Source organism: Mesocricetus auratus, unplaced genomic scaffold (genome assembly GCF_017639785.1).
Source record: "Mesocricetus auratus isolate SY011 unplaced genomic scaffold, BCM_Maur_2.0 Super-Scaffold_100676, whole genome shotgun sequence".
In the NCBI taxonomy this organism is placed as follows: Eukaryota; Metazoa; Chordata; class Mammalia; order Rodentia; family Cricetidae; genus Mesocricetus; species Mesocricetus auratus.
The window spans coordinates 89,933,784-89,953,211 of record NW_024429266.1 but is presented as its reverse complement, the minus strand read 5'-3'; the positions used below and the strand labels follow the sequence as shown (position 1 = coordinate 89,953,211).

General features: G+C 47.7%; 1 protein-coding gene across 4 annotated transcripts in view; it reads left to right on the top strand.

Moving 5' to 3' along the window:
* The first annotated feature begins 3 nt into the window (after positions 1 to 3).
* Positions 4 to 19,428, top strand: part of Stpg4 (sperm-tail PG-rich repeat containing 4) — a 48,110-nt gene continuing 28,685 nt past the window's right edge. Inside the window, exons 1-5 of one of the 4 annotated variants that reach the window (XM_040739370.1) lie at positions 4 to 296; positions 1,798 to 1,857; positions 4,277 to 4,534; positions 14,956 to 15,020; positions 15,237 to 15,291. In XM_040739370.1, coding sequence (XP_040595304.1) covers positions 207 to 296; positions 1,798 to 1,857; positions 4,277 to 4,534; positions 14,956 to 15,020; positions 15,237 to 15,291 — 528 coding nt within the window. In that variant the 5' untranslated portion in view covers positions 4 to 206. The remainder of the gene's footprint in view (positions 297 to 1,797; positions 1,858 to 4,276; positions 4,535 to 14,955; positions 15,021 to 15,236; positions 15,292 to 19,428) is intronic. The other 3 variants (XM_040739369.1, XM_013118508.3, XM_040739371.1) reach the window with 3 other exon arrangements.

Sequence of the window (19,428 nt, the reverse complement as noted above, 5' to 3'; positions counted from 1 at the left end):
ACACACACACGTGACCGTCTCTAAGGATGCCCACCGAGTCAGCTTCGCAGGGGCCGGGCCAGGGCATCACTTCCCTGTCCCCAACAGTGGAGGTGACCGGCAGGACTCTGCACTGGTCTTTCACACGCGCAGACTCAGAATCGGCGGGTGGCCGGGGCTCCTAGCAACCGGCTGCCAGCCCGGGCCTGGGGAGAGAGGAGGTCGCAATGGACGAGCCAGCCCCCGCATCCATCAACCACCCCTCCGCAGTACCGAGAGAAAACCTGGGACGCGGAGAGTCGCTCGTCACGACCTCGGTAGGGGAGCCCGCCCTTGCCCCCCTCCCCCACTCCCGCTGCCTCGTCTCGCCGACCCCGGTGCCTTTCCGAGTCCTTACTCCCAGGCCTGATCCCTGCTTAGGACTTATCGGGCCCCGCAACGGATTTTCCTCCGTTTATTTGATTGTGATTGGGTTTCTTTTTTTCTCCTGCCTCCTTTACCTTCTCTCTCCATCCTTTTCTCTTTTTTTTTAAATTTTTTTTTATTTTCCCCCAACTACTTGCTTCAGTAGAGCGATTAGATTTCCTGCCCTTTCTCTCTGTTAAAGAAACGAACGGAGACATGTTCTGCCCTGCCTCCTACTTGAGAACTTTAAACAATAAGTTTGGGGAGGGTGCTTAGCCTATCATTTATCTTCTCCTTTACAGTTAATTTAAAACGATAGACGGTGGGATCATAGATCACTCGCCTCAGCCAGCCGGACAACTTTCTCCGGACTGGTCCCATTTCCCTCCCTGCTGCCTCACTTCTCCGCTTTGGAGGGAGATGTGGGAAACCTGTTTGACCTGCCTGAGGACTTTTTGTGGCTGCAAAAATGAGCAACTGAAAAACAACCGGAATTTATAAAAAAGGGTGGGTGGAGAGAGCTTGAATCCAATGAGTAGCAGGGCATACCAAGCACGGGGATTCGGATGTATAGCAAGGCGTGTCAAACCTCGGGGACTGTTTTGACTTTTAGACAAATGTACATGTTTCATAACTACTATAGAACTTGTGGAATCGTTCTTGCTCGAGATAACCATATTTCATAATGAATATTATTACAAACAGCTGGGTTCTGTGGAACAGTGGGCCTGAAGCAAACTCAGACTCACCTTAAGTGCTTGTAGAATGAGTGTTTCCTGTGAAGACAAGAACCCCATTGGAAACTGAGGCATGCCCAAACCATCTGCTCTTAACTTGGCAGATGAGATGTTAAACATAAAACCTACCATTTCCTGAGCAATGACTTGATAACTGTGGTTGTGGGTGTGTGTCTCCCTCTCCTGCCCCCCCTTCTCTCGAGACAGGGTCTCCCTATGTACCCCCTGGCTGGCCTGGAGTTCACTGTGTGGACCAGGCTGGCCTAGAACTCACAGGGATCCACCTGCATCTGTCTCCCTGGTTAAAGGTATGCACCACCACCCCTCCACATGCTTTTATATTTCTGTGAGAAAGCATACTACATGAAGATTGGTTGAGCAACTTTCCCTGTTTAGCTGCTGGGCAAAAGAGCTGTGACCTGTTGTTCTTCGAACGTCTCTGTGAGATAGGGATGCTTATTTTAATTTCACCAAAGGGATTTGAGAATCTTAAAATCACGTAATAGCTTAACACTTGAAGGAAATAGTATGGGCAAAGTGTATCATCATGTACCTTTCATTTTCATGACAGCTAATTGGTTTGGTAGAGGCTCTTCGAGTAAATATTTTATACGTCATATATAGTTTCAAGAGATCACCTTCTAAACAAGTAAGCAGATTTTGTGTTTGCTCATAGAAACAGATCCGGAAGAGTTCAACTCTTGATAGAGAAGGATGGTGGAGGGTTACATTAACGGTGTGTATATTCCCACTCCTTCCCATTTAAGTTCTTTCGTTCCTGTTAAGGTTTTAACCAGTCTTCTCTTTTAAGTTGGCAACACTTAACTGTGAGAAAACTGTTTGTCTGGATCTACATAGGTTATGTTTCCCGCTTGTAATTTTAGGATTAGCATATGAACGAGAAACGAGCTTTAAGTGTTGAACTTAGTGAGGTTTTAGAACTAGGGTTCTGGGTCCTTTACTGGGCCCATCATAATCGACCTTACGGTCTCTGTCACATCTTTTGTGGAAGGGGATCTGGCTTCAGATTTTTATCACTTACGGCAGAGAAGTCAGTTTGCTAACATGGAGGCTTAGTTACCACTGCTGTGAGGAAACTCCATGACCAAAAGCAACTTGGAGAGGAAAGGGTTTGTTCAGCTTACACTTCCAGGTCCATCACTGAGGGAAGTCAGGACAGGAGTTCAAAGAGGACAGGAACCTGGAGGCAGGAGCTGATGCAGAGGGCATGGAGGGTGCTGCTTACTGCCCTGCTCCTCATGGCTTGCTCAGCCTGCTTTCTTATAGAATCCAGGACTACCTGCCCAGGGATGGTGCCCCCCACAATGGGCTGGGCCCTCCCCAGTCAATCACTCACTAAGAAAATGCCTCACAGCTGGATCTTATGTAGGAATTTTCTCAGTTGAGGATCCCTCCTTTCAGATAACTAGAGCTTCTGTCAAGTTGACTCAAGACTAGCCAGCACGGGTGGTCAGTATACATAAAGGACATAAAGACAAGGGAATGGTGAATGGCCAGTTCACTCTCTCAAGGGGCAGTTTCTGTATTACAGACGCTTTCTATCAAAACGCTTCAACGATAGGGCAAATTCCAATTGAATTCGTCTTAACAGGAGAAACGGGCAGACCTTGAAAGACAGCCACAGAACAGTAGGGACTGAAACCTCAGATTCAGGCACGTAGCACAGTGTGGCCACGATTTGAAGTACCAAACCTCTTCTTGGTCTCCAGACCATGTGCTGTACCAGTCCAGCCTCATCCTGAGGCTGGTATTACATTTCACCTCACTCTCAAAGCTCCTTAGACACATCATTCCCACGTCTAAAATAAACTATTTAAATAAAATAAAAAATTAGTTAAAAGAGGCTGGAGAGATGACTCAGTGGTTAAGAGCACTGGCTGCTCTTCCAGAGGACCAGGGTTCTATTCCCAGCACCCACATGGCGGCTCACAACTGTCTATAACTCCAGTTCTGGGGGAGCCAACACCCTCACAGACATACATGCAGGGAAAACACCAATGCACAATAAACAAACAAATAAATCTTAAAAGAATCTACCGGCTTTTAGGGGAGCCTTTAGCTACCCACCAAACTGCTCTGCATTTGCCCAGTGGCCTGCAACCTATAGTCTAAAGAATGACAATTGTATCCTTGTCACCTTTCAACAAATTAACTTTTGGGCTAGTGAGGAGACTCAGCAGATAATGGTGCCTGCCGCTAAGGCTGAGGACCCGAGTTCAATCCCCAGCCCCACGTGGTAGAAGGGCTTTTTGTCCTCTGGCCTCTACATGTTCACTGTGGTACATGCCAGCCCTCATGCCACTTTCTTCTTTTCCTAGACAGGTTTTCATCTATAGCCTTAGCTGGTCTGGAACTCATTATGTAGACCAGGCTGGTCTTGAGATTAAAGGCCACCCGTAATATAGTTTAAGGTAGCTTTTAGATGTTCAGCAGTTGCTCCAGAATGGAAACAATCAGCAATGCTTTTGAAATAGTCTTCTATCAAGAGTGTTTGGGGTGGGGGTAGCTGGAGAGGTGGCTCAGCGATTAAGATCACTGGCTGCTCTTCCAGAGGACCTGAGTTCAATTCCCAGCACCCACATGGCGGCTCACCATTGCCTTAACTACAATTCTAAGGGCACAATGTGGCAAGACTCCCTTATGTGTAGAATGAAAGTAAATATTTTTTTAAATGTCTGTTAGGCTCAGCAGTTAAGAGCACTGGTTGCTTTTGCAGAGGACCTGAGTCCAGTCCCCAGATTCTACATGGTGACTCTCCATTGTCTATAACTTCAGTCCCAGGGGATCCAACATCCCTTTCTGACTTTTGTGGGCACCAGACACACACGTGGTCCACACACGTACGTGCAAGTAAAACCCTGACGACACCTTTAACCTAGCACTTGGGGAGGCAGAGGCAGGCAGATTTCTATGAATTCAAGGCCAGCCAGGACTACATAATGAGATCCTGTCTCAAAAATGAAATTAAAACAAACAAAAACACCGAATCATGTAAAATAAATAAATTGCACATTTGTTAAAATTGATTTAAAAAATTCTTAAATTTAGAGACAAATGCCACATAGACATGGTGGCATTTTAGGGGAAGGCGCAGGTCTACGCAGTGATCTTACAACCATGTCAATTTCCCACAGAATACTCCAATACCTGGCACTTACCACATAAAGACTTTTATTGAAGAGTCGCTATTAAATCCAGTGAAAGCAACCTACAATTTTAAAAACGAAGGGAGGAAAAGGATACCACTTGTGCAGAGAAACGACCCAGTCCCAAACGACCTCCCGCAGTACAAGCCCCCCGACTTCCTGGAGCTGTTGAAGAAGCAGATGGCCTCCTACTCATTCAAAGACCAGCCCCGGCCCAACCCCAGCACTCTAGTTGACAAAGATGAGGTAAGGCGCTACTATCAGGTGGGGTTCTGGGAGAAAAATTGCCACGTGTACACTGGGGCGAAGGAGCTTCAGGCGAAGAGTATAAACCCTACCCCCAAGGAAAACCCCTGGGCCCTCTCATTCCCCATAGAAATGGAGCAAGGCAGAAGATGGCCCAGCAGCCTGAACACTTGCTGCTCTTCCAGAGGACCCAAGGTCAGTTCCCTGCACCCATGTCAAGCAGCTCGCAGCTGTCTGTAACTACAGTTCCAGGGAATCCAATGCCACTGGCCTCCTCAGGACCTGTATGTCTACAAACCCATACCGTGAGCACAAACACACACACACGCACACGCACACGCACACGCACGCACGCACGCACACTTTAAAAACAATAAAACCAAAGAAATGTAGAGATGGAACAAGGACTTGCAAATGTGTCCAGTGAGCCCTTTCCTGTGAGTCTTAACCCAAGGAGAGGCATGTCCTGGCACCCCCTCACCTGCGGACCCTCAGGTTTGGGCGTGGGCCACACACTGGCCTCTTGAAGCAGCTGATGTGGTGGCTCCTAAGGGGAAGGCGCTGCCTCTTGCAGATCTCCTGAGTGTGAGCTTTTAAAACTCTCTCTTGGCTGGGGTGGAGCTCAGGGGTGGAGCTCAGGGGCGGAGCCTGTGCTCAGAGCTCCCAAAGCCCGGGCTCGCCTGACCCTCAGCACCAGAAGAGACAAGAAAAGAAATTTCTGTTTTCTTTCGGAAATGAGTCTGTCTGTAGTCATGGAAGGGTCCAGTCCCACTCTCAACCCCAGCAGCTCGCCGGCGGCCCTGACAACCGAGCGCCGCTGTGCTTTCGGTTCTAGGTTGTGCCAAGGGGAAATGCTTCAGTACCAAGACCAGATACAAGTCAAGGGCTGAGATAGTGTGACCAAGGGAGCACCAAGGGACAGACAGCTCAGTGTCTGTCGGCTGGATGGAAAGCATCTAGTTACGTAGGGTTTAACCCGTTCTTGATTGGCAAACATGGTTTCTTGTGTATGACTTTCGTTGTTGTTTTGAGACAGGGTTTCTTTGTGTACTTTGGACTGTCCTGGAACTCACTCTGTAGACCAGGCTGGCCTCTATAGAGATCCTCCTGCCTCACCTCCCAAGTGCTGGGATTAAAGGTGTTGATCACCACCACCCAGCATGACTTTTTCTAAAAATTATAATTGTGTGTGTGTGTGTGTGTGAGTGTGAGTGTGATTAGAAGTTTGAGGTGCTGGGTCCCCTGGAATTGGAGTTACAGGTAGTTGTGAGCTGACTGACATGGTGCTGGGAACTGAGCTCAGGTCCTCTTCAAGTGTCCTTAACCACTGAGCTGTCTCTCCAACCCCCTCGTGTGACTCAAGGCTCACTACAGGCGTCCTCGGACTCTCTTAACTGAGAACCTTGAAGAAGGTTGGAGATACTGTTTCTGTTTCACCTATAGGAAAACTGCTGTAGAAAAGAACTGAGTAGCTGGCATTGGTGGCGCACGCTTTTAATCCCAGCACTCGGGAGGCAGAGGCAGGCGGGTCTCTGTGAGTTCGAGGCCACCCTGGTCTACAGCGCAAGTTCCAGGACAGCCTCCAAAACAATACAGAGAAACCCTGTCTCGAAACACACACACACACACACACACACACACACACACACTAAGAACTGAGTAACTCACCCAGGACACAGTAAAATAGACAAGAACTCTCTCTCTCTCTCTCTCTCTCTCTCTCTCTCTCTCTCTCTCTCTCTCTCTCTCTCTCTCTCTCTCATCAAAATGGTTTCTCTGTATAACCCTGTCTGTCCTGGAATTAGCTCTGTAGACCAGGTTGGCCTCAAACTCACAGAGATCCGCCTGCTTCCCAAGTGCTGGGATTAAAGGCGTGCACCACCTTGAGGCAGCACTTTTTTGTTATTTGGTTTATTTTTTTTTCGAGACAGGGTTTCTCTGTATTGTTCTGGAGCCTGACCTGGAACTCGCTTGGTAGACCAGGCTGGTCTTGAACTCACAGAGATGCGCCTGCCTCGAAGCAGCACTTTTAACTGAGAGTTTTGACCATAAATGCAGCCCTCTTTCCCATCTACCATGGACTCTACCCACAGTGAGGAGGCAGGCAAGGGTTAGATAGCTCGAAGCCATAGGATGCACTTCTGGGCTCTTTGAAGGGATGTGTGAAGGGAGGTTACTTGGAACTTCAGTCATTCTCAGTTCTCTATGTCTTAGTGGGAAGAAGCGACCATCCATCCTCAAAATGCATGACTGATGGTTGAGCTGGGTACAGTGGTACATGCCTGTAATTCCAGACTGAGGCCGAGGCAGGAGGATTTCAAGTTCCACGCACGACAGCTTGGGCTCCATAATACTTCCGCCAGAAAACAGAGTATTCTAATTAAAACCCTCAGAACGCCTTAGATGCCAGGCAGAGGCAGGCAGAACCTTGAGGCCAGCCTGGTCTATACAGAGAGTTCCAGGACAGCCAGGACTACATAGAGAGACCCTGTCTCAAAACAAAACAAACAAAAAACCCTTGACTTCAAAAACAAAAAACAAAAAGCAAGGAAGAGTTGTGATTGCTAAATGAACGCAAAACTTTCACCCAGAGATGGGCACACACGTGCAACATGGAGTTGCTAATGCTTCACCCATCCGAGCTGCCACCGAACAGACTGGAAGGTTCCTTGGGTAAACCTGATTCTGTTTGCTTCAGTGAACAAATACAAATCCTGGGTTATACTTGGCTTTACGGCTTGCTATCAGGTAACCAAGCTACGGGTGAAATCCTCCTGGCCACCTAACTCATTTTCTGCCATTTACTCCCACTACCTGCTTCCTGTTTGGTTCTACACTCATACCCGGGGGCTAGCCAAAGGCTCACCATGGAAATACCGCACAGAAGGTTCTACTGGGCACAACTAACAACCTTAATTAAAACACCCACGGCTTTAGCTTACCCAGAGGGCTGGACAAGCCTTCGGCAAACACAGTCTTCCTGTTTCTTTATTGTCTTTTCTCCTGCCCTCTCAGAGGCTCACAAAGGATTAAGTTCCAGAAGCTGGGAGTTCATTGTTTTCCTCTGTGGAGGTATCTGAGAACACACTCAGAAGGGAGACTGTCTGTAGGAAGAAATGCCGTCTCCTTGCATGTACAGAATTCGAATTCTGATGTTTCAATAGCCGACCTCAGTGAATAATTTGGATCAGAGCATTTGTTAAAATAGTATGGTAGTCTCGGTTTTAATAGAGTATAGCTCCTCCATCCTGGTGGTCTTTTGTTTGTGTTTTTTGGTATCTTGAGCCATAAAAGTGGGCTCTCTCTCTGCTCCCAGCCTGGTTTTCCCTGTGTTGCAGCTAGCCAATGGCCCCTGGTTCCTCCCCTTATTTCTGAAAGAATTTGGCTTCCTTTACTCCCTGTGCCTCCCTGCCACCCCCACGGTGATTTCTGTGCCCACAGAGATGACTTGTCAACAGCTGGCTTCTTGGTTTCGTCATCTCTCCTCTATCTCAGCCACTCGCTTAGTTGTTTTTCTTCAAGACTCGTAATTTCAGCCCGCCATAGTGTCGATTAGAGGACTCTTCTCTGGCCAGGGTCTAGCAACCCTGCCCCCATTCCTCCCGAATTCACCAATTTTTCCTCTTCTTACTGCTCTCAGCCCTCTCTTGTCTTCTCTTTGTCACAACCTTAGCCAGTCACAATGCCCTCTCCCCAAGGCCACTGTCACCATCCCTCACTTGTTTGGCAAAGCAATGCTTTGGTTCAACCTGACCGTGTGTCTGGTAGCTGTGCCCATGATGTTATTTATTTACTTATTTTTTATGTGCGTTGGTGTTTTGTCTGCATGTTTGCCTGTGTGAGAGGTGCTGAATCCCCAGGAACTGGAACTATAGACAGTTGCAAACTGCCCTGTGGGTGCTGGGAATTGAACCCCGGTCCTCTGGAAGAGCAGTCTGTGCTCTTAACCGCTGAGCCATTGCTCCAGCCCCTGCATTCATGTTCTTAAGGGACTATCTCATTTTAGGGCCTTGGCGGCCAGTGAGCATCAAGGGGGCTTCTTAGTCTGCTTGCATTCCCTCTCCTGCGTGGCCCTGGCTCTCACCGGGACACTTCTTTTCATCCCTCAGTCTTGGTTTTTCTTCTCAGCCCTTCTTCACCGTTTCTGCTCCCCTGTCCCAACCTATTCATCTTGGAGAGCCCAGGAATTCACGCTCTTCCCCTCTGCACTGTCCCCCGGATAGTGAGCTCAGCCAGTCTCCGGGTAGTGAACACCACCTATTTGTCGGCGATTGCCAGAATCCATGTCTCCCGCCTAGATGGCTCCCTGAGTCCCGCTGCCTTTTTGATCTCTTATACTTGGACGGTGAATGTAAGGTTTCTCAAGCCCAGTACTCCTGTTTTGGTAAGTCTTCATGCTGGTGTGTAGGCATCTTGCCTGTGAACTTGTAACGGTGGCCACACCCCTTTGGGTATGGCTTCAGGCAGAAGGAAGTGGAAAGAGGGAAGCATAAGGCATGGTCTCACTGGTGCGGGTCTTTCTCTTGGGTCAGCCTATCCGGTAGGAAGGGCCGAGAATCTCCCCCACGTTTCTTCGTATTTTTCTGTGTAAGTGTTCCCCAATAAACACCCACTTATCTTGGGCCTAGTGAAATCACTACACCCTCGCCTTCACTGGAAATCTATTCTGCACATTGCCACTGGCCTCTACACATTAGATGTCATCGTACTCTTTCCTCCCAGTTTTAATAGCCCAAACCATCACTAAACATCGCCAAGTGTCCCTGGTGGGTGGCAGTGCTCTGCCTCCTGACCCCGGGTAAAGGCGTTTGTGATGCGTGTGTGGCCTCCAGACGCTTTTCCTTAGGGTTAACGGGCCTGTTGGGAGTGGAGTTGCTTGCTCAATGTCTTCCTTAGCAAATTCATTCAGGGCCGGTAGGAATGCTACTGCTGTCCCTTTCCACACACGTGCTGCTGTGTTCCGAGGCGCCAATGAATTGCTTTTCCAGTTCTCGAGGTCTTTTGGTGGCGCCTGTAGAATTTTCAGCATGTGACTATCTGTGACTACACATTGCTCCTGGCTCTGCACAATGTAGTTTTGTGAACTCCCCAAGGCCCGGGCAGAGGAGATTCACTTTTTCCTCCATGACTTGGAGGCTGGCCCTGCCCAATAGCACTGCCTCTTCCGTAACGGCTCATTCCTATAACACAGATCTTGATCAGACACTATATCAGGAGTTAGCCCAGGGTTATATTCCCTCAAGGGCTCGGCTCGGCTCGGTCCCGGATTTTGCTTGACCCCCTGCAGTCCAATAGCAATGGGGTGAGGTGGGAGGGGCTGACTCTCAGGAACTATCCTTTCGGGGATCCCAAATGCATATGGGTGGAGTTCCTCTAGACTACCTTATTATTGGTTGGCCTCTAGGTACTTCTGGGGCTCTGCAGTTCCCTCAAACTCAGCTTCACCAGGCTAACACTGGCCTTTTATCTCCCTGGTCTCTCACTGTCCTTTGGTTTGGAGTCTTGTCCCTGTTACCCGGTCAGCAGTGTCATGTGTGTGCATGTTTAAATGCTCTCATTTGCCTTTAACGTTTATCCTCCCTTTTTAATTGCCAGGGCTTTCCAGAACCTTTCCTGTACTATTTCAAACTTTCTACACATCATTTTTCATAACTGCAGACAAACCCGATGTGCAGACATGTCCTTCGCATTCAGCCGTCCCCTGCTGCTTTGCCACGGTGGAGTTGCTGAGGATGGCACAGGCAGAGTTCTAAATCCACCCCTCTGCCCCATGCAGGACAGTGCTGTGCTGCGAGGCTACCTGCAGAATAGGAGTGTCTTACATTTTAAACGCTCCCTTTGTATTTCAAACAGAAGTCTCAGTCCTGAGACTTAAATCCAGGCGTTGGAGCAAACACAGGCGTTAGAGCTTGAAATAAACACGATGGGGTGGGGGATTCGGGACAGCCTCAGGTGTACTACCATCCAGGAAGAATGTGGCTCCACCATAGCCAGACAAGGAAAGCTTCAGGAGAAGGGGGTGGCACTGTCCAGCCTGCAGCCGGCGACTGAGCACTGAGCAAGTCTGTCACCCGGAAGAAGATGACGTACTGCGGTGAAGACGCACAGCTCTGTCTTCCTGTCTTCCTGCTGGCCCCTCTGTCTTCCACACATGCCTGCCTTTGAGGGTGAGAATGGGCCATGTTCTCTTACTAGGCAATGGAAACAGACATTCTGGTTTCCAAATAGGCAGAGGACAGGACAAGGTATACCGCTGACTGAAAGACAAAGTGACACTTGGCTTCAGCTAGTAATTCGTCACAAAGGAATAGTGACAGTCTGACCTGATGATCAAAGCCTGTAAGGGCAGAGGGGGGGGCAAGAGAGAGGCGTCGCTGTCATTACTAATGTGAAGAATAGTTGGTGACTTCTTTTGTAAGGCAATCTGGAAACCTGAAAATATTGTTTTTTTTCAATACAAGGTTTTTATTGTCCCCAGAGACACCTCAAGTCATCCCTACACTTCAGGATCTTGTTTCTGCAGCTGGGTAACTTGGGTCTTGCTCATCGGCCTGCTGCACTATTTATTCCCTTCTCAAGTACACAGATGCCACCCAAAACTTTCTGATGGCCTTGTTTTTAACTGTTGAGGCTGGCGGTCTCATTTCCTTCAAGGGTTAATTCACCCTCCTGGGCTTGAGAGTCAGAACAAGCAGCACCCGACCTCATCTGGGCCCTGCGGTTGTGTTTTTCACCCCCCAAACTTCAGATTTCAGCCAAAGACCCTTTCTCTTGAATGAGGACATTGATGGGGAAGTGAGCGTCCTCAGACGTCACCTCGCACGGGAAGCCCAGGGTAACATCCTTGTTCAGGCTCTGAGTGTGACTGCAGGTTTCTGCAGCCCCACCCAGAGCCCCTTTTCTTTCTTGCCAAGGAGACTCAGCTCTTCAACAATTGATCGAAGTCCCTCAGAGGACTCCCCTGGGGTCCTTCACAATGACTGCGTGTCCCTCCGAGTGATGGTGACATTTTCTGGATCGCTGACGTTCTGAAAGCGGATAACGGTCGTCGTTCTCGAAGCAGATGGGGGCAAGGAGCAGCAAGCTAGAAATATTTAAAATACAAGTAGCCTTAACTGTGCTGACACCAAGTTAGGTTGTCTAGAGAGCAAACTCCCTTTAGTGAGGTCCACAGTCTCACTGAATCACCGATTGCTTATATAACACGGCAGCATCGTTTGCGCTCCCTTTAATTAGTGGCCTGATATAAAGACTCCATCCCCATGCATCCATGCGGCAGCATACTGCTGGGCACCCCACTAAAAACAATGAGGGGCTGACGTGACAGCGCCCCAAGTTGTTATTAAATGAAGAAAGTAAAAATAAATGAATTTTATAGCAAGAAACATTTAGAAAAAGTGTCTGGGGCCAGGAAGATGACTCATTTGGTAATGAGCTTCTACTCAAGCCAGACGACCTGAGTTTGGATCCCCAGGCACCGTGCTTAGGGCTGAGGGAACAAACTTCATATCTGTAACCCAGTTCTATAAGACAGACACATGGAGCATCCTTGCAGGTCATTGGGCAGCCAGCCTAGCCAATCAGTATGTTCTACAGTCAGTGGGAGAACCTGTCTCCGAAAAAAAAAAAAAAGAGCCATTGAGGAGTGTGACATGATGTTAACCTCTGGTATTCTCTCTCTCTCTCTCTCTCTCTCTCTCTCTCTCTCATACAAACACACACACACACACACACACACTCAAACATTCCATACACAATCACATTTTAGAAGAAATTTGTTTAAAAAAGACCCACAATGACAGAGGTCAGAAACTTGGGTATTCATTAAGAAAGGAAAAGCATTTGAAGAAGGACTACATCAAGGTCAGTTTTAATCACACTTTGTTTAGTTTTTGTCTACTGACTAGTTTTTGTTTATTGAGATAGAGTCTTGCTGTGTAGCCCAGGTTGACCTGGAACTCATGACCCTCAGATGTTTGCCTCCTGTGTGCTGGGGTTATAACTGTGTGCTATTACACCTGGTTCCTCTTATAATTTATTTATTTTGATAGTTCGAGACAGAGTTTCTCTGTGTAGCCCTGGGTGTTCTGGAACTCGCTGGTCTCAGACTCAGAGATCCACCTGCCTTTGTATCTGGTCATGCATATTTGTAACACAGACAAACACTGTGTGTGTGTGGCGTGTGTATAAGTGCAGTGAAGTACAGGAGGGTGGATGTTTTTCTTTTTACAGACAGACTCTCTATGTAGCCCTGGCTGTCCTAGAACTTATCACATAGACCAGGCTGGCCTTGAACTCTCAGGGATTTGCCTGTCTCTGCCTCCTGAGTGCTAGGATTAACGGTGTGCGCCGCCATAGCCAGCTTTTTTTTTTTTTCTTACTACCCTTTACTACATCACAGAGGCTGGCTCTGATGTCCTGGTCCTCCTATGCAAGCCGCTACATCTGATTACAAGGCGCTTCATCGTCTGCAAGATGGCACGGTGGTTGTGCTGGGATTCCTTACGGATGCACTTTGCAGATTCTAGGGCAACCACTAGCCAAAGTTAAAGAACAAAACTGAAGGTGCTGTGCTAAGGGTGGAAACGGAAGAGTGGAAAATGCTCAGAGCGTAGAGGGGAGAGGAAGATGGGAAGCTAGAAAAGGAGATGACATTTTTCAAAACCCAACCCCATTCACGATAAAAACAAAGCAACAACAAAACAACTCACTATCAGTAGGGGCTGGGGAGACGGCTCAGCGGCTAGGAGCACTGGCTGCTCTCCCAGAGGACCCCGCTCAATTCCCAGCACCCACATGGTGGCCCACAACTGTAACTCCCGATGTGGTGCCCTCTTCTCACCGCCGTGGGCACCAGGTATGCATATGGTAGACAGACACACACGTGTGTGAAATATCCGTACTCATAAAAACATCCAAAAAATAAAATAAACATAATGTGCGAAATCCTCCTAATACGCAGTGGTAAGAAAGCAACCGATTGGTGAGATTATGGCTCAGGGACCAAGGCACATGCCGCCATGACTCCCGGAAGTTGTTCTCTGACATCCGCTTCTCTCGAATCATGTTCACACGCACAATTTAAAAAAAGGTAAACAGAAACTATTCAATTAAAAAAAATGGGCCAAATACCTTAACAGGCGTAATGTGTGCCATCAGGAAAAATGACAATCAAAATAGTGACTCTGCAGTGTGATCCCACTGCCCACCAAAGTCGGAGCACAGACACTGCCAAGTATGAAGAGCGGGAACTCTGGCCCACAGTAAGTGGGGGGGGGGGGAGCACCCGGTGGTGGTGGAGCTGTGTTAGATGTGGTGACACCTTGCTTGCACAAATAAAGCCTGTCTGGGGGTCAGAGAGTGGAGCTTGCCACTAGCTAACCAGAGTGGTCAGACAAGAAAGCATGGAGGAGGGGCAACAGCTCCTGTATGTGGTCACTTCACATCTCCTAAGACAGATTACGTCCCAGAGACAATCTTTGCAAGAGTTTCAGGGCCATTCTACTCTGTCTCAATATGATGGGATGGGGGGGTGTGGGATGGGGGAGGGGGGAGCAACACGTGAAACCGTGGAGGGGTTAATATCTGTGGCTGCCAGGACTTAGGTGGGAAAGAGGGGGTGAGCAGGCAGAGCACAGAAGACATTAGAGCAGGGAAAATTCTCTGCATTGTCTATAATTTGTGTGTGTGTGTGTGTGTGTGTGTGTGTGTGTGTGTGTGTGTAAACCGCTGTACATTTGTCCAGATTCTCAGAATGTACAGTGCCAAGGGTGAACCCTAATGCCATCATGAAGCTTTAGAGCATACAGCGTGTGATGCAGGTTCAGTAACCTGGCAAGTACATTGCTCTGCTGAGCAATGTTGCTAATGGGGAATTCCTGCTCCTAACGTAAGGACAAGGGAACCATGGGAAACCGTTGAACCCGCCTCAATTTTACTGTGAACTAAAAAAAAATTCTATAAACAAGGTTTTAAACTTATATAGAACGAGGGGCATGCATAGTGGCACATGCCTTTAATCTCAGCTCTGGTGGGGGTGGGGGTGGCAGAGGCAAGTGGGTTGCTGTGAGTTCAAGGCCAGACTTGTCTACACATCGAGTCCCAGGATAGTCAAAGTTTCACAGTGAGACCCAGGGTAGTGGCATCAATGCAGTGGCATCTTATTTCCCCAGGGGACTTGCGGTGGGAGCCACTATGGTCCTGTCTCAAACCAACGAACAAGCAGCACACATATATACGGAAAGCAAATACATGTTAGCTGTCTTGAAGGTCTGCTTGTGAAAGAGAACCTTTCCGGCAGTAGGGAATACATGGAGGAAATGTTGTCTGGCTGTACAGTCAAAGGTGATGAATGAAGATAACATGGCTGACGAACAAACGAGCTGTATTAATCCACCCTTGTGTCTGTCCCTTCTATGCAGACACTCCACCTTTGCCCAGGACAGTACGAGTTACTCCCAGCTCCTGTTCCCAAGAGTTCTTCCAGGTAACTATAAGCCCACCGAGCTACTCTGGAGCTCACACAAGACCTCATGTTTACATATGTGGCTATGTACCAATTCCGGTGATTTTTAAGCCTTACCAGGCACCTCACGTCCAGATTAGCATTTTAAAGTATTTAGTGAGAGATGAGCAACAAATTAACAAAGATCTTCACTTAAAAAGAACAGATTTAGAAAACCTGTATTTTTTTTTCATACAGGAGCTTCGTATTTCGTTCTGAGGTTCAAAGATTCCCACCAAACTATTTCACACCTGTAAGTAAAGCATAGAGCTTTAATGCAAAGTGGACTTGACGCTGGCTCCTCATGTATCATCATTTTGCTCACATAATAGTAAGCCATGAATGAATGACTAAGGCGGTTGACACAAGTTATGCAGGCTAGCTACATTCTACATATCTGTGACAAGATACTACCCCAAACAACTTGGGGGAGGGGAGGGCTTCATTTTGGCCCATAATTTCAGAAGCTTTAGCAGTATGGTGGGGAGGGCATGGCGGAGTTTATGGTGGCGGAAGCACGCAACACTGGCTTGTTGCCATTCACAGAAGGTACAGTGCCAAGTGTGAACCCTGATGTCATCATGGACCTCGGGTGCAGAAAAAGCAGGCCAGAGCCAGAAGCTTCAAAGGTCTGCCCCTAGGGACCTGCTTTGGTCAGCCAGGCCTTACTCCTAAAGGCTCCACAGCCTCCAAAATAATGGTACAAGTTGGGGTCTGGGTGTCTAACACACGAGCCTGTGAGGGACATTGACTTTTGAGCCATAGTATTGTGGATGGATCTGGACCCTCGAGATTCGTGGCCATCTCAGAATGCAAAATTGAATTTAGTCTAACTTCAGCCCATCCCAACCCGGCTGATAGCCTCAGCAATCCCAATACTGTTCAGAGCCTTTCCCAGTGCTCAAGGCAGATTCTCAGCTGTGAGGCCCCGTAAGGTAAAAATACAAGTTGTGTGTTCTCAATATTCAGTGACACAGAGTAAAGAGTCCCACACCAAATGTATTGGGCATGTGATGGAGTCACCCGGGCTCTAATGGTCAGAGTTTCCCATTTATGTAGCTTTGACATTGCAGCCTATGTGGCCTTACTGCAGCTCTCTTGGGTGCCTGCAGTTTTCCTTGGCCGCCTATGTCCCATGCTCTTGGCATCTCCAGCATCCTGGGGCCTCCGCTACAGCGTAGGCTTTACTTCCAGAGCTCTCTGTACAGCCCTGTCAGACACTGCTACCTCCAGGAACAGAACACAACCTTGCTACACATTGCCTGGCCTTCCAGGCTTTTCTCTAGAACCTGGTGCAAGCCTTGCTGATCCATCACTTTTGCAGTGTGCGTGCCCACAAAACCAGAGCCATGTGGACAACGCCAGGCTTTTCTACCAGCTCTAGATGAAGTGCTGCTGCCCTGGCCTCCAAGTGCCGGTGCGGATAAATCTGTGGGCAGCCGGCATGCACTTGGTGGGTACACACACACACGCAGGCAAAGCACTCAGACACATTAAAAAGCACACCTGAAAGTATTTCTAGCCGGGTGGTGGTGGCGCACGCCTTTAATCCCAGCACTCGGGAGGCAGAGGCAGGCAGGCGGATCTCTGTGAGTTCCAGGCTGTGCTGGACAGACAGCCTCCAAAACAATACAGAGAAACCCTGTCTTGTAAAACCAAAAAAAAAAAAAAAAAGTATTTCTATAAAAAGTACAAGAAAAGGTAAATTTTGTACCCCATTTCCAGCAAGGCACTCTGACTCTGTTCAAACTGAAAGTCTTTTGACTGCATTTCTAGTTTGCATCCTGGCTCTTTCAGTAGCAGAGGACTTGTCCTCAGAGCACCTTTCCTATTGTCCTAGTGCGAAGCACGTGATCTCTCCTAAGTGTCTCCGATCTCTCTAACTGTTGCTGCTTTGTCTGTAGTACTTGCTTTGCCTACAACTTCAACTGTATTCACATTTCTTTTTTCATCAAACTGTACATTTTCCAAATCCCTCTGCTCACCCCTCTGCTTTCTCTTATTGTAAATCTAGCAAAAAGCAGCCAGCGGCAACCATGCCATAGCCTGCCTGCTGTTGTTTGAAAGTTTCCTCTTCCAAATTAATTAGTTCATTTTTTTTTATTTGGTCTCACTTCCGTTTTCAAGACATGGTCAATTTTTAAAATATTAATTTTTCTTTTGCCAAAATGTAACACAAATGTCGGATTCCTGACAGATTCTTGTTTCATCCTGAAATCCGTCTACCATCTGCATGTCTGTCACCTGAAGGACCCATCATGCTCTGCACAAAGATTCTAGGGCATCTGTAGCCTGCAGCTCCAAGTTCTCACATTGCTTTTCTGAATGAAGCCCCAAAGCCTGAGAACTTCAGGGCCTGGTTCACCTCAGCCATGATTCCAACTTTCAGGGTCCATTTTCTGGGGTGAGGTTTTTGTTTTATTTTCCTTTCACTTTTTGTAAAAATAGTTTTAGATATATTTAACTCATGTGTATGAGTGTCTTGCCTGCATGTGTGCATGCCTGTTGCCCACAGAGGTTAGAAAAGGGCACTGGATCCGATGGTTGTGGGCACACTGTGTAGGTGCTGGGAACCAAATCCTCTGGAAGAGCAAAGGACCTGAGCCCTCTCCCCACCCCATGTTGTTTTTCCTTGGGATAGGATCTTATTATGTAGCTCTGGCTGGCCGGAAACTCACTGTGTAGACCAGGCTGGCCTGAAACTCACTGTATAGCCTTCCTTAGCTGTCCTGGAACTCTCTGTAGACCAGGCTGGCCTCTAACCCAGAGATCCACCTGCCTCTGCGCGCCCCCCACCACAGTGCTGGAACTAAAGGTGTGCAACACCACACCGAGTACCTGTTTTCCTATATTAGCTGCTTTTCACATCACAGCAACTAAGACACCTTGAGAGAGCCCACAGTGTCAGGGGACTTTCAGTCTGTCACAACGGGACAGCAGGTTCACAGAAGCGGCTCCGCCAGTCGCTCCCTGGAGTGGGAGTGGGCAATGGTGGGTCTCCAAACACTGTTGGGAAATCGTCTATAAAATAGACTGCTTTCAGGAGGCAATGCATTCACTAACTTGTGTTTTAAATACCAAGAGTTCAGTTTTATTTATTGTATGTGTGTGTATGCTCACACATGTGCACTCCCACGCATGTTGGCGTGCCCTTGGAGGCCAGAAGAGGGTGTTGGACCCCTGGAAGTCCTGGAAGTGGGGTTCTAGCTGGTGTGAGCTGCCTGATGTGGGCACGGAGAATGAAGTCAGGTCTTCTGGAAGAGTGGTGACAGGGCTTAACTGCCGAGCCGTATCTGTAGCCACTCTAACGACGATTACACAACGCCAATATTACACTTACCTGTGTAAAACAACCATTACTCTTTCTGCAATTCCAGTATACGACTGGCCATCAGACTGAGGAAAGATGATCAAATGTGATTTCCTAAAATATTTTTATTCTCACCGAAAACAATACTCATATGTCAAATGTCACTTGATGCCATGGATCACAACAGACAGCCGGGCTCTCTCTGTCCCTTCCTCCTTCCATTCCCGCTCCCTTGAGGGTAATCATCTTTAACTATCATAGCTATTTCTTCTGGTATTTTCCTATACAACTACTTTCTAAAACTTTAGGCGTGATCTCTCAGTTCTCTCTGTATGCAGCATGAACTTGTAAGCCCCCTCATAGCATTTGATACATTCTGATTTTGCTTCCTGTCAAGCCATGCATTTCTAGAACTTTCCATACTCTTGATATCAATAACTGCTTTAATTTTGTTTAGTTTGTTACGGACTCTAGCTTCATTAAAAAAAAAAAAACAAGCAAACATACAAATAAGCAAAAAAACCCGAAGAAATTCTTTCTAGAAACACAGGAATCAGATAATTCATTAATTGCTTTTATGTTTTCCCCTCTGGAGTGTCCTGCCTGTCCATCTCTGCCCTGTCCACAACACTGTTGTCCTCTTGTAGTCTAAACTAATGCTTTCTAGCCTCATGCATGGTCTTTCTGGAACATTCCTTCACAGCCTCCTTAGCTATGCCTTGCTGCATGTCACTATGTTGGTAGAACCCATTGTTTCACCTCCTAAACTTGAAGCTGTGGGCCCGGCTTCACATCTTCTAAAACAAGGTGTGGAGACACAATGTTCCCAGTTCCGTAGCTACATTAACATGTGAAATAGCGCAAGACACTTGACTAACATTTTTTGTAAGTATTTTGGAATGTTTCTTTTGTGAAGGTCCTTGCCCTGGTCTCTTCTCAAACACTACTTTATCCATTCCATCTCCTGAATAAAATCATTTCACTGACTTGGAACATCCTGTCCTTCAGAAAAGGGAAAAAGGTACTTTCAGGGAAAATGTTCACAGGCAAAGGATTAGCCCAGGGCTGTGATTCATGTCT